General features: G+C 43.9%; 1 protein-coding gene across 2 annotated transcripts; it reads right to left on the bottom strand.

The window, feature by feature from the left end:
• Window positions 1-1,702: 1,702 nt before the first annotated feature.
• Window positions 1,703-17,449, bottom strand: LOC111835858 (interleukin-17 receptor E). Of its 2 annotated transcripts, none has more exons than XM_023796574.2 (14): window positions 17,035-17,449; window positions 15,981-15,996; window positions 15,577-15,734; window positions 15,330-15,395; window positions 15,115-15,181; window positions 14,777-14,937; window positions 10,605-10,628; window positions 10,470-10,517; window positions 8,060-8,105; window positions 5,179-5,339; window positions 3,899-3,964; window positions 3,408-3,459; window positions 3,196-3,303; window positions 1,703-3,110 (listed from the first exon to the last, which is right to left on the bottom strand). In XM_023796574.2, exons 1-14 carry the CDS (start codon window positions 17,119-17,121, stop codon window positions 2,407-2,409), a joined length of 1,764 nt encoding a protein of 587 aa, XP_023652342.1. In that variant the 5' UTR covers window positions 17,122-17,449; the 3' UTR covers window positions 1,703-2,406. The 2 variants fall into 2 exon arrangements, with proteins under 2 accessions (XP_023652342.1, XP_023652343.1); XM_023796575.2 differs by having other exon boundaries at window positions 5,188-5,339.
• Between the last annotated feature and the right edge of the window lie 373 nt (window positions 17,450-17,822).

The following is a 17,822-nucleotide window of genomic DNA, read 5'->3' as shown; positions in this document are numbered from 1 at the left end:
CACCAATCTGGTTGGAAGATGGATGGGAGTATATTAAATTTTAAAGTATTAAATCTGGAAAATTATTCCAAAAAATCATTTATTCAGTTTTACTGATTTAAAAAACGACATATTCGAAAATTCTTGGACATTTTATGTTTTTAAGACAAAGTTTAAAGATTCTGTTACAAGTCTATAAGGAGTTAAAAAAATATTGCCGTGTTTATTTTTTTTTTAACTGCATCAGAAAGGTAGGCTACAAATCTGAACCGAAAGCCACATCATTAATCTTTCTGATATCTTTGTGTGTAGCCTAAGCCAGCTGTCCTAACAAAGGTGATGATCTTTGTTAACCTGATCAACCAATCAAATGTTAGCAGAATGGTTGGCAGGGAAGAAAACCTCTCTGTACTTTGCATTTTTATGGCTACAAATCAGAAGTCTGTATTATCAGGGGGAGGGGGGGCATAGCCCAGTCCAGCACTTCCCTAGATCCGGCCCTGGTCTTAAGCATAGCTGAGCAAAGCCAAAATAACAGACTACATTTTATACAGATATCCTATTTGGTAACTTATTTTTTGTTTTTTTTTGCCATAATTTGAACAGACCATACTAGACAGAATGGTCTAACATGGCATTCATAAGAGCACAACTTAAAGGACTAATTCAATTTATTGCAATTTGAGAAAACTTATGTAAATAATACATACATCTTATTTACTTACCTCAATGTATTTATTCATATTTTTATTTTCCAATAAGGTTTTTGTATAATTGGTATTACATCTGCAGTTCCAGTATTCTTGCTGAGTGTAATAACATACACTGGAAAACATTATAAATGTAAATATGGTACATTATAAAAATAAAACTCACACCTCATACATGGCACTGTGCTTCCTTATATAGTCATAGTACCTATTAGAGTATATTCACTGTATCTGTAAATATGATTAATGTATGCTGTACACCTCAGATGTGAAAAAAGATCAGTGTCAATTGCAGGACGTCATTGGTGAAAAGTGAATATCGCGATCAGTTGGTTGCAGAACAATGTCATTGTTGAAGACTGATGATCACTGTCTGTTGGTTCATTGGTGTCATTCAGGTATGAAGTGGAAGGCTGTGCAGCACCTTGTCAGCAACAATGAAGCCAGATGACAGAGTTGGAAGCTATTGCATACCTCAGTTAACCAAGTTGTACAGCAAATGTTATGAAGGAATGCTGCTGGTCAGGTTTGGGTCTGGTCTGGTAATGATAGTCTGCTTGCTTAATTCCTTGTTCCATTTAGTTTCAGGTGTATCTGTCAACAACAGAAGTTGTTCTGCTTTCTACTGCAGAATAAAAATTGAACTATGTAGTGGCATGTAGTAGTTCCATCCATCCACTTTCAATACCCTGCACAGTGTCGCGGGGGTCTGGAGTCTGTCCTCGAAACCTTGGGCACAAAGCAGGAAACAACCCAAGACGTTGCACCATCTCATTGCAGGGCAAGTGCATGCACACATACGCCTATAGTTTGTGGACTTTTTTTGGACCGTGTGGGAAACTGGAGAACTCATGAGGAAACTGTGAGGCACCGGTGCCATAGGTTCATTAAAAATTTCAGGTGTGCGCTTCGAGCTATTTAGATAGAGACAAATACACACACACACACGCACACACACCATCAGAGCTAAATGTAATGCAACAAAAATGTACCAAAGTTAACAGTGACTGTGATAAACAGGAAGTAATAATGTTTTATTTATATAGTGCCTTTCTGACACTCAAGGATGCTTTGCTATATATCCACTCCAACTCACACAAAAACGTATTGACCTTAAGCCTGAAGCTATTGATTTTGAAAAAACCCTGAAATGCAAATATCCAGGAAACACAGCGGACAAAATGTATTTGATACATTTCCTTCTATGAATATTGTTTATTACTATTAATTTTCTAACAATATTTGATACATAATAGCATCACTAATTTTTACATTACATTAGGTCCACTGACAGCGGTATGAACTGTGCTCTAATTTTGACAATGGATCTGCATATATTCTCTTCAAACCACAGATTTAGTTTGTCTGCATGATGTAATCTTTTCCATTTTTTTTTTTACGTTCAAAAGAAAACACCACTGAAGGCCTCTTCTGAATGAAAGTGCCTTTTTTTCCCTCCCGAATACTGACATAATAAACACGTTTCAGTGGAATTTCTCAAACCGTGCTCTACCAGTTTACAGGTTACCTATAAGGATATACCCTAACTTTTCATGCCACCCACAGCAAAGGGACTTATTATATTAAAACAATGAGATCTGTGATTCTGGGCTTTGGAGGCTTCCCTAAGTGGATAGTAAGTGATGTTCTTGCTCAGTCAGGCCTGGCTATTTCCGGTCTGGCTTGTCTGACCAGACACAGTGCTGCCCCTGCCCTTTCATGCCTGTGCTGCTGGCATGTGGAGCTGTAACTTGTGTGCCAGCTTATCTGCCACCCTGTATGCCTGCATGGTGGAAAAAAGTCTGTGCCAAAACCGCCACCTAGTGTCTGCCTGACAGTAATGCAGTTCCTGCACCAGGGCCCTAAAATCACAGGGTAGCTGGTATAGCGGAAGCTCCTTAAGCTCCTTCGGAATGTCCTGGCTGCAGCAGAGGCCTTCAAAACCAACCAGTGCAAAGCCATGACTTTGTCCGTAGCCGTGCAACATGCCCCGTAGATAAGCCAGCGCTGCCCTCAGGACAGATGTGGTGACTCCACTAGGCTCCATGCTTCTGTCACTTCCCTCCATGTGATGACCTTCTCCTTCACTCTTCTCTTTTCCCCTTTGGTCATTCTCTATTTGTCTCTCTCCCGTTTCTTCTGCAGTTGGTCCACACCAGGCTTGGTAGGCTGAGTTGCCTTCTGGGCTCCAAACAACCAGAACACGACCCCCAGCAGCCAACACGGTCTCACACTGGCCATACAGCCAAGGCAGGGGCCCCAGGTCAGCAACACCCCCGCCTCTTGATGCCAAATGTGCCATATGCACGCTGGAGCACAGGTCCCCCTGCAGGATGGAGGCCAGAGCACATACAGCAGACAGCTGATCTGTCTGCTCCGAAGAGCACACCAGTAGGACAGGCCTGTATCTTAGCTGCCAAGCTGGAAAGAGAGAGAGAGGGGTAAGTAACCAATTCTTCCATGCCAACATATCCCCACACACCCCAATACTCCCAGTTTCCTGTACCTGAGAGTCTTCTTCGGGCGGCATGGTAACTCAGGTATGTCAAAATAGCCCCAGAGGTTACGACTATGGCTGTTGCCACAGCAACAAGGCCCCACCTCTCGTGTGAAGCTGAGAAGAAATGGGAGACACAGGGGACAGGCATCAGTGCATCTGGCTTAAAGTGACAAGTGAGCATTGCCAAGTGAATGAAAATATGGTACTGGGACACTCACAGAAAGGACAGAAGAGTCTCCAGCTGTAAAGTAATGGGTCTGTCTGCCAGACCTATAAGACATCAAACAAGATGCACCAAATCTGCCCTATTGCCAATATACTGACACTGTAATTCACACACCAACCTGAGTATTTACAACTGTGTGATTAGACTAGAGCAAGGATTTTCAACTTCTTTTAAACGAGAGACCTCCAAATAAAAACAGACTCCAGCTAGATACGCAGTGATGGCCAAATGAAGCTTCATGCACTTTGTGGTATGTTTATGACACCACTACACAGGACATTGGTTTGATTTGGGGCATGATTTGAGCCCTTTTTTGAACAGAGATTGCCATCTAGTGGGGGCACAAAATATAGCAACTGATTCATGAAGCTTCATTTGGCCATAATACTAATATGTAATGATAAAAATAACTAAGCAACTTGAATGATCACCTAATTAAGTAATATGAATGACAAATTGATATAGAGAAGATCACTATATCACCTGCACACACAGCTCAGGCTGGAGATGGATGAATGGGAGATGTAATTCTTTGTTATGGGTACCGTCCTACAGGACATAAAATTATATATTAGATCTACCAGGGGTTCACCTATAGTATGTAAAAATTCATGCACACTATTTTATACGTACACTGTTACATATAGGCACTAACATACACGGTTAGCAATTCACAACCCCCACCAACAAAAGTAGCTCCTTGGAACAATGACCTCTGTTATCAGCCACCAGTTGGTCCAGGTCTCTAGGCAATGCTGGATTCCCTTAAATTTTGCACTTGTTTAGTAGGAACCTAGTCGTTGTTGTGTTTTAACTTGAATACCTTTTCTATTAGTTTCTTACAGTGTTTTGTAATATACTGTACAAATGTGCTGCTGCAGTGCTAACTTGCACTTGTACCTGGTCACTGACTGGAAGCTTAGCCTAGCTGCATGTATGCCTAGTTGTAGGGTTACCATATATGGTGTGATGAAATAGTGGATGTGTCCAGGGATCAGAATATTAATGAGTTTTCACATTCACCAGTCAATCAGGTAGCACTTCTCTCATGAATATTAATGAGGTCCCCCTGTAAAACGAAAATTCGCATCTGGGGAAACCCAGACATATGGAAACCTTACAGTTAATTGTCGTTTTACAATACACTCAACAATTGACACAATAAATGTGTATGTAAGTCTTTTCCAACAAAAGTTACAACAGGCTAAGCTAAAGTTGTGCATTGTTCACCAGAAGTTGGTTTCTGGAAGTTGACATCACTCGTAAGCAACATGACATGTAGGAATGTGAATGTCATTTAATTTTTAAACATGTGCACTTGCAAATGCTGTGTTATGATACTGAGAGGCTGCTGAATACTGGAAATTGGCACCTTTTCCTTCACTTTGCACTCCACTGCAAACCTACAACACTGGACCACATAGGTTGCAGCGCTAAACTTGGACAAACTGCCGATTTTTAAAAAACTGCCTGGACACCCAGATAGGGGCCTGAAAATACTGTAAGACGTGTTCAGGGAAAGCCAACGTATGGTTTCTTGACAGTTGTTTGCTGCTTTCCTTATATGTCTGCTAAATAAATAAATGTATTTTAACTAAAAAATGCCTGTCTTAATACCTGAAAAGGAGTAAGTATTTTTAATGCGGTATATTGCTCGCTTCACCACAAAACCAGTTGGTCAAGAGTTACTCTCTCTGAGTATTGCATCAGTTTCCCGAAGACTAATATACAAGCCCTCACACACACACTTTTCTGTATTTCACCTCATTCACCTTGCTGACAGAGTGGACTGCACCCCAGGTAACACACTCCTGCCCCTGTATAACACAAAGCTGAGCAGAAAATGATGCTGGAACGGGACTTCTGATGTATACTTGCAGGTGTTGGGAGGCAGGGACCACTTCTGCGTGCCATTTAGTAAGATCTAAGGGGGATGGAAGGGTAAAGGACACATCAAACATAGATTTTGGGTTACAGACCTTTTGTGGAGCGGATGTGCTCTCTGGTAGTTTGTCATCTCACAAAAAAATCGTTGTCTCAGTTTTGAAAGATAAGGGGATTTTCCTAACACAGGTTCTGGTGGAAATTTAGTAGAAAACAACCACAAAACTCACCAAAAATAATGGCAGCAGCATGTCATTTGTCAACAGAATGGCTTATCCCCCATGTTAAGTTTACATTACTACACTATATACAGAAATACCAGCTGCACTGTATTTTCTCAAGAAGAATCAACAAATAAACAAAAAAAGAGAATCCCTGTCAAAATTTACATTGATCTGTCCATCGTCAATGGCATGTTTCAAGGAGGATTCAAGAAACAAGAGATACAACCAACTGAGTCTGAATCACCTAAGCTCTGTCTTTATTGCTGTGGTTTAGTGGGTCTTTGCACTGTACACTAGAGGGTCTCAAACCCTGGTCTGTGAACCTGTACTGGACTGTGGGCAGTATTCCACCGGGCCGTGGAGCCCTGGGGGTTTTGCAGAGGGGTTGGTTATTACTAACCAAACTACATATTTTCCATTTTTTACTACCCCTCACATTGAAGAGTTCTACTCACACCTGAAATAAATGTAAAACTTAAACTCAGCTATTGATCTGCTAGCCCCCTGACCCCCTTCCCCGGTTATTTTACCAGTCCATGAAATTTCTGTATGACATAAACCAGCCCGTGGACACATAAAGCTTGGTAACCCCTACTCTAGATGTTAGGACTTGTGTGCCCGTGAAGGTGATTGGTTGAACTCAAGGTCATCAGTTCAAATCTTGTAGTCAGCAAAGTGATTTCATAGTTGGGCCCTAAACTCCAATTGAAATGCAAATTTCCAAAACTCATTCAGTCCAGTTCTTAAGTATAATTGGTGTGAACTTAGTGAGTAAAGCCAAATTTAACCAAATTCTCAGTTAGATTATGTCATGCCCCGCTTGTCCGATCCTCCCGTGTGCCACGCCCCTCATCTACCCCGTGTGGAATCCCTGTGTTTACCAGCTGTTTCTTGTTGCTGTTAATTAGTCCGGTGGATTTCAGTCCGCGTTCGAGTATGTTTCCCTAGTCCTGTCACTGACGTTGCATGTTTCCAGTGTCCTGTGATAAATTGATTTCTAATAAATCCTGCATTCCCCAATTGTCCGTCTCCCTGCTACTGCTTCCCCGGTCCTAGCCTGACATATTACATGAGGACTGAATGAGTTTTGGTTCCCAAAACTGTAACATGATGAGGAAGCCTGACATTGACAGTCATATCTCAAAGACAACAAATAATGGACTTCTTTGCTTCCTACGCGTATCCTAGTTTCCTCCCACAATAAAATAATAAAGATAATGCCTTAATCCTACAGATGACAAGTATAACAAAACTCAATCTTCACATGTCCCCTGTGGCACTCCTATGAGAAACACATATAAATTATGCACAGGTAATACAGAAGCTTAGGGTCGGAGCCCAAGGTCAGCTTTTCATCTGGCACCACTGGAGCAGTTTTTGAGGTTAAGGGCTTTGCTGAAGAGCCCAAAAGTAACATAAGTTAGAAGAGATGCAGTTTAAGTGGACAGGTATCTATATGATGTATGTACAGTTTTTGCTCTCAAATTTGTCACTTCCTATTAAACCTAAACCTGTAGTGCTGTGTGAAAGTGTCTCGACTGGTGTTTCAGTTTGTGCTCTTAAAGATGTACAACACTGACAAAAGTAATTTCCGTCACGTTTATGGGAATGAAAGAGTTGCGGCTAGCGCCTTGTCACAAAGGAAGGCCATGTCACAGGTTTCTTCTGTTTTGCATCTATGTCACAGGTTTTTGCATGTACGCTCCCAAATAATGAATTATGGGCTTGAAACGTGCAATGCATGTCTACGAAGGGTAAGTGTGTCACATCCACCGGATCTCCAGGGCTCATTTGTGGTTGTTTTGCTACTTTTACACTCTAATTCAGCCTCGTAAGACGGAAACCAAGATTGCTGATAGTGAACACCTGTGTAAATGTGTGAGAAGCACAGTGGGAGCGTGCCTGACATTTACGAGCCTTTCCGCAAGCTCACAACGACCACTCTCTCAAACTCACACAATCTAGTTTAAATGCCTAAAAATATCTACAGTAGTTGCTACTAGTGTCTTTGAAATTATGGTGTTACACCACCTTTACATATGACTAAGTCATTCGATATGATTGCAGAGATCCTTTACTGTCCCCAGTCAACTAATATGAAATATTGTTAAATTAACAGCTTCAGCATATAAAGCCTTATATTATGTTCTTCCATCCTCATAGGCTTAAGGGGTTTCCTTTACCCCTATTATTGTAGTGCACATAGTGTAACGAAACCAAGAACATAGTTTTCTTGTCATTGTTACTAAAACAAAACAGCATGCATATATTTTAAAACAAGTTTACACTTTAACTTAATGAAGCTTCATGAACCATTTGCTGTATTTGCTCACCCAATTAAGATAATGCTCTTTCAAAAAAAAGGGCTCAGAAAGATGTCAAAAATCTCAAAGCATGTCCCAGAGCATCCATATAGTCTAGTCTGAAAATACCGCAAGTGCTTCATGAGGCTTCATTTGGTCTTCACAACTTTATCTGGCAATCTTGGGCAAAGCCCAGCATTATGATACAACTTTGCATTTATTTGGGTGTTTACCTTCCTTAAAGATGCAGTATGCATGGGAACTGCTGTTTAGAGACAGCTGCAAAGAGATGGGGGAGGGTAAACAGAGAAAGAGGGAATTTATGACCTGCTAATTAAAATCAAATTTAAGTCAAAATCAAAGCAACTCAAATTCTCAGCTTCAGGGTTCGTACACTTTTCGAACAATGAATTTCCATGACGTTTTCATGACTTCTCAAGGACTTTAAGCTAAATTTCAATGTTTTTTTTGTTCAATCCATTCGGGAAAAGTGTTCACAGTTGTTATGTGATCATCATCGCATGACGCTATTACAAACATGTACTTTGTGTAGAGGAACCAGTGGTTACAATCTTGCAGTCATCCATTGGATATGGATTTACCTTCCATTGCATAGAATTTTACAGATATGCATGTTGCTTTTCTCTCTTGCTCAGACACACACTATCAAAAAAGTTGCATAGTTCATTTTCCACCTGGTCTAACAATGTGAGTTGGACAATTATTATTTTCTAGCTATCACCAATTATGTTTTATAGCTATCACCAGATAGAAAGTCATTACTTTATTCCGCACATTTGCAATAACAAGAAACAATAATTACTAAGCTGTAAAAGTTAGTGCTAAAAGACTAATTACCCTAATGTGACATAAGCTCGATATACGCGTCAGAAAAATAAGCACAAAATAATGTTAACTTGAAGTATACCCAACACGTTATACTATGTGTAAAGTTTAAGAATCAGACATAATAATAATAATAATAATGCCATAAACAAATAATGCCACAGTGGACTATGCATGTAAACATATACTGTATGAAGGACGGCCCTTGGGTGTGTGTTGCAACTGTTAGCACAGGAGTGGAATTATAAGCTGGAAGTGACTTTATACTTTTTGTGAAAGTGTTTATTTTATATATAGTGGTACCTCAGAACTCGAATTTAATCCGTTCAGAACTCCGAATTAAATCCTAAAAAGTTTGAGTTCTGATCAAATTTTCCCCATAAGAAATAATGGAAAACCAATTAATTGATTCCCGGCCCCAAAAAATTACACTTAAATATGTTTTTTTTAGCATTTAAACACAAAATGAACCGGATAAAACAAAATGAGCATATACTGTACTAAAAACATCTAAGCACATTTATCAAAACAGTAATTTGTAAAGTAAGAAAATAAATGTATCCGAATAATGTGTAAAGTAAGACAAAAGTTGATATAGGCAGTAGAGACAGATCGCAACATGTCGGAACATTTTTTTTTTCGGTTCGGCAGCTTATAAAAGCTTAAAATTCGAAAAAGATCAAAATAAATCCAAAGAAATACATATGAACCATTACATTACTCTCACTTCCGCCTATATTCATTTTTGAAACCAGTGGAAATGCGGGCCAGTTCTCAAAAGGCACCAAATGAGAACTGGCCCAGCACCGACTCCGTGTTGGTGAAGATGAGACATAGAGTATGTTACGATTTTTAGATACACCTGTGTGGTGGAATGATACGGTTGATGTGAAATGTCCAAGTGTGGTTATCAGAGTCGGAACTAACTGTTGTATAAATATAAAATATTTCTTTTAGTATTGTCCACAAGACCACACTAAATGTATGACATTGACAACACACACACACACACGCACACACACGTTTGTGATTATATCTTTCTGAAATGACTCTCCATAATTTGCATATGGAAAACTCTTATCACAATTTGACGACCTTAACCCCTACCCAGCCCTAACTTTAACCATAAGTAACCAAACAAAATACTAGACTTTTAGCATTTTTAGTTTTTTGATTGATCTTTGTGGAGACCCGACAAATTGCGCTTATGTCACGTCAGGGCAATTTTGATGGTATGCATAATAAATTACTTTCTCTTTTAGAATAAACTTTTACAACATAATGATAAATGTACACAGACTGTTACCTTTTACTTTGCTCGTTCGAATTTAGACATAATATTCAGCATATCAGACAAAACAACAAACCTCTTTTTACAAATTTTGAATATCAGTGGTTAAAAATTTAAAGGCAAAATAATGGTACTAAAAATAAAACACAAGAGACACGATACAGCAATGAATAATAATGCATTACAGACTGAACCCTTTGCCCTTCGATGGAGAAGTATTAGCCTAAGTATATCATAATACTGAAAGACCTTTTTAACACATACATTTGTACCGTGTTGACGAGGTCTAAAAATGTCACCACCAGTTTTTAAACGCGTATGTTTATGTCAATGCTCCACCGAAACGTGCCGTGTCGTGACGTATGGATGGGAGAAGTACCATATCTAGAAGCAGGTAAATGCCATGTCAAGATACTGCTTGAGAGAGACGGGGTTATACTGCGAATGTTGATTTTTAAATGGGTGGAATGTGACAAATAGACACCATTGAACAAAGATACACTCACCTTGACACATATGTTGGGGTGTTTGTCCACATGAGAAATGTTATAGTTCTGAAAGAGGGAGAAAGCACCAGAGACTTTTCAAAACTGTATTTCTTGAGTTACGACAGTGGATACAGGCCATAAGCACCAACTTACCATTATCACAGGATTGTTGGTGTTCTGTGAATGAAAGACAAGCAAATTCTTATTAGTGTTTATTTACATGTGGAGACCTTGCTGTGTCAAGTAACAGCAGAGAGTTGAGATTTGAAGAATGCTATCGGGCAGGGAATGTATTAACCGCCCAGTTTGGATATGGAGGACAAAATTACTTGCAATGTCACAGGTCCGGGTGCATCTCAGGCAGCATAGGGCGTAAGATTCGGGTATACCTTGGATGGGATTCCAGTCCATCACAGGGTAGACGCAAACACACAGTTTGTATATTTCTATCAGTGTGGGGACTCTCCATTCATTCCTATGTGCAAATCCATAATCATAACCCTGACAACCTTAACCATAAATAACCAAACAAAATACAAGAGTGCTGACATTATTAATTTTTTGATTGCAGTCACAGATTTCTATAAAACTGGGCTTTATATTATGGGGACCTGAACAATGTACCCACAAGCTAAAAAGTAACAGGTTTTACCACATTGTGTTGGTCCCCACAATGTAGTATGCATAAATACAAACCCTGCATAGCTTATATGTGTCATATTCTCTCTACATGCTTTTTTCATCATCTTTGGCTGTTGGCCAGAAAACGCTTCATTGTATGGAGATCATGTCCATGTGTCTGGCAATTTCAAATTATTTTGTATCCCTCTAACAGGCACTTTATTATTTTCTTTTTTATGCACTCTATAAGGTCCTTTTTTGGGGGGGGGGATTCTAATAGAAATAATATTTAGCCTAATAATTCTGCAGAGGGAAGTATCCACAGTTTCCTGTTTTGCTTCAAACAGAAAGTACCCAGATAAAATGGTGAGCATGCTGTATTTTTAAACTGTCCATTCTTAACTGGAAAGTCAGCTGGACAGAAAATACTGGTGTGAGGAGAAGATGCAAGTAAAATACATACTTGCCTAATAATTCTGCACTCGATGTATTGTATTCATATATTACATAAAATGTTATCAAAATGTATCCAACCGTTAATGCAAACACATTTAAGGAGGCTTAACATACCATGATTATACCTAAAATTAAGAATCAGTTTCAATAGTGAATAAATAGTATTTATGGTCTAATTGATCTTATTCCATGTATAGCTGGAGTGGGAGATATATATGTTTGATAATAAACATGAATTTCCCTTCAAATTCTAACCATACCTCCATTCATCCTGTCACACCCTGCTCCATACGATCCTAATGTGTGCCACGCCCACCTCGTTACCTCGTGTTCAGCCCTGATTGTGATCGCCTGTGTCCTATTAAGTCTAGCTTGTCTTTTGTATTTAGTCCTCGTCTGAGTCAGTCTTCCCCAGACTTGTCATTGTAGTGTCCGTTGATGTCCGTGCCTGTTCGTCCCTCCCTAAATAAACCCCGTTTCCCTGCCTACCTGGCTCCGATCGCCTGCCTACCTGCACCGCTCGTCCACGAACGTGACAGAATGACAAGTCTCCCGAACAACGCAACGCAGCAGGTCGCGTTTTGGCGAGAGCTGCCGGAGATCCAAGAGGATCCCGGCTGCTACGCTCTGGTCGAACGGAGCGAGGAGCTCCTCCAGGGAGTAAACCCTCGAACAGAGGAGCGTAACATGGCGGAAGTACGCTCCCTCCTGCAGCAGCTCGTCCGCCGGGTAAGAGAGAAGCGGCTCCAGCCTCTCGCCTGCACGGCGGTAACTCCGCCCCCTCCTACCGGTCCCGCACGGCGAAAGAAGAGGCGAAGGGGAAAAGGGGAAGAAGCCGCCCCGACGCTCTTCCTAGGCGCCTGCTCTCTTCTCCCTGCCTGGGACGACACCGCCGCTGCCCGCCTGGTGAGCCTCCACCCGGAGAAGCCGCCTCCTTTGGAGGCTTATTTCTATCGGCCGGAGCGTCTGGGTCAAGGGGGAATACGCGCCGTGAGAGACGGCATTCCGCGGATCCCCAGAGCCCTTAAAGGGACAGCTCCGGACATGCCGGCTCCGGACCTGCTGCTGCCGCCGCCGCACTGCCCGCGGCACCGCCTGCTGCTGCCGCCGCCGCACTGCCCGCGGCACCGCCCGAGATGCCCGCCAAGGCGCCCCCTGCTGGCCGCGTGATGGCGGTGCCCGCCAAGGCGCCCCCTGCTGGCCAGGAATTGGCGGTGTCCGCCAAGGCGCCCCCTGCTGGCCAGGAATTGGCGGTGCCCACTGCAACCCCACCCGAGGTCCTGGCTGCGCCTCTACCTGCAGCTGAGGACACTGCTCTGCCTGCGGCCACGCCCCCTGCTGGCTGCAAACCCGAGGCGCCCCCTGCTGGCCACGTGTCGGCGGCGCCCACCGAGGCGCCCCCTGCTGGCCACGTGTCGGCGGCGCCCACCGAGGCGCCCCCTGCTGGCCACGTGTCGGCGGCGCCCACCAAGGCGCCCCCTGCTGGCCACACACCCGCGGCCCCCACCAAGGCGCCCCCTGCTGGCCACACACCCGCGGCCCCGCCTGAGGCCGCCGCTCCTGTCCTGCCCGCGGCCCCGCCTGAGGCCGCCGCTCCTGTCCTGCCCGGCCAGCCCTGCTCCTGCTCGCCTGTCCTGCCAGGTCAGCCCTGCTCACCTGCAGCCGCACCGCCAGAGAACGACGCCGCTTTGCCCGCGGCGCCCCCTGCTGGCCACTAGCCTGAACTGCCGGTTTCACCGGCTCCTGACCCGTCTGAATTGCCCGTCTCGCCTGTCCTGCCGGCGTCTGCACTGCCTGTCTGGCCTGCCGCTGCGGCGCCCCCTGCTGGCCGCGTGATGGTGGCGCCCGCCGCGGCGCCCCCTGCTGGCCGCGTGATGGCGGCGCCCGCCGAGGCGCCCCCTGCTGACCGCGTGCCGGCGACGCCCGCCGAGGCGCCCCCTGCTGGCCACGCGCCCGCGGCCCCGTCCGAGGCCGCCTCTCCCGTCCTGCCCGCGGCCTTGGCTGCCCCGCCTACGGCCACGCCTGTTGCCCCCAGGGAGGCTCTCACTCCCTCGCCCTTACCCCGGCAAGGCCGATGCCCCCCAGGACCCCGCCTCTCAGTATCCAGCAAGGGAAGGGGACATAGGCGTAGGGCCCGCGTCCCGCCCGCCCTGCCCCCTGGCTTGCCCGTTCTGCACCTGGCGGTGGCTCGGTGGCTGCCTGCGGGTCCTCCGGCTCAGGGTCGGCGGTCCCCTCCGGGTCCCCTCCTGGATCCTCGGTGCCGGTCCTCGGTCCCGCCTCCGGGTCCATGTCGGCCGCCTCCGGGCCCCCCTGCTCCGGCTGAGCGTCGGACGGCGCCTTCGCCGGCTCCTGCTGCGCCTCCGCCTGCCACGGCTTCCCCCTCCTGCCTGCCTTCACTGGTGTTCCCTCCTGCTCCCTCCGTGTCCCCTCCGTCACTCCCTCGTCCCGTTCCCTTGGCCCCTGGGTGGTCCCCTCCTGCTCCCTCCGTGTCCCCTCCGTCACTCCCTCGTCCCGTTCCCTTGGCCCCTGGGTGGTCCCCTCCTGCTCCCTCCTCCCTCTCCCCTGCGGCCCCTCCGGCCGCTGCCCATCGCCCGCCTGGGCTCCCTCGTGCTCCCCTTGTTCCTCCTCCCTTTCCATTTGTCCCGCCTGTCTCTGCTCCTCGTCCCTGTCTCCTTCGTTCACTCCTGGCCCTTTTGTTCCGCCTTTCTCCCCTTCTGTGTCTCCCTTCCTTGTCTGCCTTCCCTGTTCTGTGTCGTCTTGTCCTTCTCGTCCCTGTTCTTGTTCTGCGTCTCCGTTCTGTTCCCTGTTTTTGGTTGACGTTCTGCTTTGTTTTCCAGGTCCTGTTTTCCCGGTTCGTCTCGTCCGTCGCCTCTCCTCTGGCGCGCCCGGTGTGCGCACCTTTGGGGGGGGGTTCTGTCACACCCTGCTCCGTTCGATCCTAATGTATGCCACGCCCACCTCGTTACCTCGTGTTCAGCCCTGATTGTGATCGCCTGTGTCCTATTAAGTCTAGCTTGTCTTTTGTATTTAGTCCTCGTCTGAGTCAGTCTTCCCCAGACTTGTCATTGTAGTGTCCGTTGATGTCCGTGCCTGTTCGTCCCTCCCTAAATAAACCCCGTTTCCCTGACTACCTGGCTCCGATCACCTGCCTACCTGCACCGCTCGTCCACGAACGTGACACATCCATTCATATTTCAACAATCTAACTAGTACAGGTTCACAAGAGGGTTAGACGTTATCTCACTCACTGAATCAGCAAGCAGGGTGGAGTTAGCAATGGCCAGGCAGTCGGTAGGTATTTTCTGGTTTCGCCAGCAGAGGGCAGCAGCAGGTTTGTGGGGACATCGAGATTGCCACTTCAAGCTCTTTTCAAATTCAGTCAGGTAACTGGTGCGCCACACATCTTTCCCTGAAGAAGTAAAGCAGAGCAACAATTATGCTACTGTAGTAGCTACTGTAGTACAGAGTATGACCAGGCTGTGCCTGCAACTGATAAATAAACTTCGAATTGATTTGAGTACAGAGATGACAGTTTTAACAGTACCTCTGGTAAAGCCAATATAGACACATATAAGGGTTGACTCACCATCTAATGCGAGGGTCTTAAAGGGACACACAGTGGTACGAACAGCATCATGGGCTGCATAGTACACCTACAGCAACACAGAGCACCATATAAAAACTACACATTTTTCCATGGCAAGACAGGCACTATACATGCAACCAAAACCCTGCATACTATATTTTGCATGTTCCAGAACGTGAAGGTACATAGATTTAGGATTACCACACAGTCATTACCTGCACACAGAGACAGGGCAGCAGGATGGGGAAGCTCAGGTTGATACTTGGAGACTCTTTAGTCACCTGTGACATGCACCAAGACCAGGTATTTTAGCTGCTCTACACAATAGCTTTACACTGAAAGGATTTACACTGATAGCTGTACAGTGGAAGGTACTTCAAGTGTATGGAAGGATGAGAACATAACATTGTCAGAGATATTATGATGAAGATTCAGAGTGCTGCAAAGAGACCACAGAAGTACCAGTTCTTGGACTCGAGGTTCGTGTTCGGAGCAGATTTCCTCACGCTGCCCGTAGCACAATCTCACCCGAACATTAACCTCAGTTGTCACGTTCACGTAGACTGCCAAAGAGAGAGTGGGTGGGTCTATGGACACAGTGAAGTTGGGTCTGGTTCCACCTTTAAAACAGAGGGCACCTGTCCTCAGTGTCATTCTCAGAAAGTCCCTTGTGCATGAATTCCATGATAATCAGGAGGAATTCCATGATAATTCGTTGAAAACACCACTGTTAAGTTGCATATGACATCATTTAAAATATATCTATATGGAGTTGACTGGAAAACATCACCGGGACTGTGCACCTGCAGTTTGACAAATCTGTCTCTTTGGAGGAAATGGGAGAGTGACCTGGTTACACAGCTTACCTGACCTCGATGACATCTGCATAGAAAAGAAAAAAAGACCATGTACTTTTAAGCAGAAAATGTAAGGAGGTGTCTCCTCAGTTAAACTATAACCATTTTCTGAATGGCTTCAGTAAACATTGTGTACCCTAAATAAGAAATGTATTACTTGCTAAAACTGCTCTTTGATTGGATAAACAAATTAAGATTGAAGGAGCTGATGTCTACCCTTTGCTTTTTAAATAGGCCTTTTTTCAAATAAATAACATTATCTGAGTTATCTAATGAATGTCAGTTTATTTTAAACTCATCTGTGTTAAACCAAACTGTAGCAGTACGGTTTCTAAACATCTTTTGTTTAGTCCCTTAAAATAATTATGGTTAATAAGGGCGACCACGTGTTCTCTATTTCCCAGACTTGTCCTCTTTTTTGGGTCCCAGTTATAATAATAACAATACTACTACTAATAATAATCGTTATTTATATAGTACCTTACATACATAAAATGCTATGAAAATGCTTTAAACTAAGAATAATAATATGTAAAAAAGACAAGCAACTAAACAAGGTAAACAATTAGGGAGTAAATGAGTGTAAGAAAATGGCATAAAAGAACAAAGTAGTTAAATTAGAATAAATAATAAGATGATTATATAAAAAAGCAACAACAAATATAAAATAAGAATAAGAGGTTTGTTCATAAAACAGAATTATATAAACTGAATATAGGGACACAAAAATGCCTGAAACGTCCAGGATTCCGCTTGTTTCATGCTGACATTTGATGTCTACAGTCAGCATACTTTTCTGTGTGCATATTTACGCTATTTTTTGACGCCTCTTTGCGTCCCGTGCCTGGTGTTTTACTTTTTTGGCAAAGCAAATTATCATCACCTAAGTGGTAAAATAATTTTCGATTAATCAATGATTATTCTTTGCTTACTCTTTTTGAACAAGAAAAAGGTTACCAGGGCCTTTCTGCTAAGGGTTCCTGTGTGGATGTAATGGTCCATGAGATAAGCTCGGAACCGCAACACACATTTCCTTTGGGCTTTTCTTTCTGACGGATCTTACCTTGTCGTACTGCCCCATTGCTGCATTTGAAGCCAATGCACAAAGTAGTAAGAGCATTGCGCACGCGGGTCCAAAAACGCTGCTCATGTATGCCTCGGGATGGCGTCACCACAAGGAGGGATTAAACCAACATTTAGTTTTAAGAAATACACTTCCAAATGACGGATCAGGAGCATTTTGAGCTCAGCATATCATTCTTCTCAAAATGGATGTCGATGACTTCCCCCTTCTTATTGTTCAGGAGTAAATAATTCTCCATGCTCCAATGTTACTATGTGCGATTACAAAGGTATTCCATTAAATATATGTATGAAAATCGATTTGTCATAATAACCAGCACAGTTGAGCTTCATAACACGAGTGCTATCTTTAAAGAGCGTTAGTTCATTTCTCAGAAGACCAGCAGTCTGTGGGACAAACTAGGTCGCTCAAAAAACAACACTTTTTAAACTCCTCCTTTCGGAAAGTCGGCTGACTCCACATGAAAGCAAATAACAGATCAAAAAAGGTCGCACGTAGGCCTATCTGAATCATTTACTGTAAACGAGCTTAGTTTTAGCAATCTAATTTTTAGCTGTTTACTACGTATGAAAATCACACTTTTTTACACTGCAGCTCACATTATGTGCTTACAAACGCTGATATTGTGGTTTCCTGCACCTGCGAGGCATGCGATTCTAAAGGTTTGTCTAAAAGGTAAAATGCATATTCTCATCCATTATCTATCTGTTTGTTTGTTTGTTTATTATTTTGATGCACCAGCAAATATCAATTTTCCTATAGCATTC

This window comes from Paramormyrops kingsleyae, chromosome 8 (genome assembly GCF_048594095.1).
Source record: "Paramormyrops kingsleyae isolate MSU_618 chromosome 8, PKINGS_0.4, whole genome shotgun sequence".
Taxonomy (NCBI): domain Eukaryota; kingdom Metazoa; phylum Chordata; class Actinopteri; order Osteoglossiformes; family Mormyridae; genus Paramormyrops; species Paramormyrops kingsleyae.
This window is presented reverse-complemented; position numbering and strand designations above follow the sequence as displayed.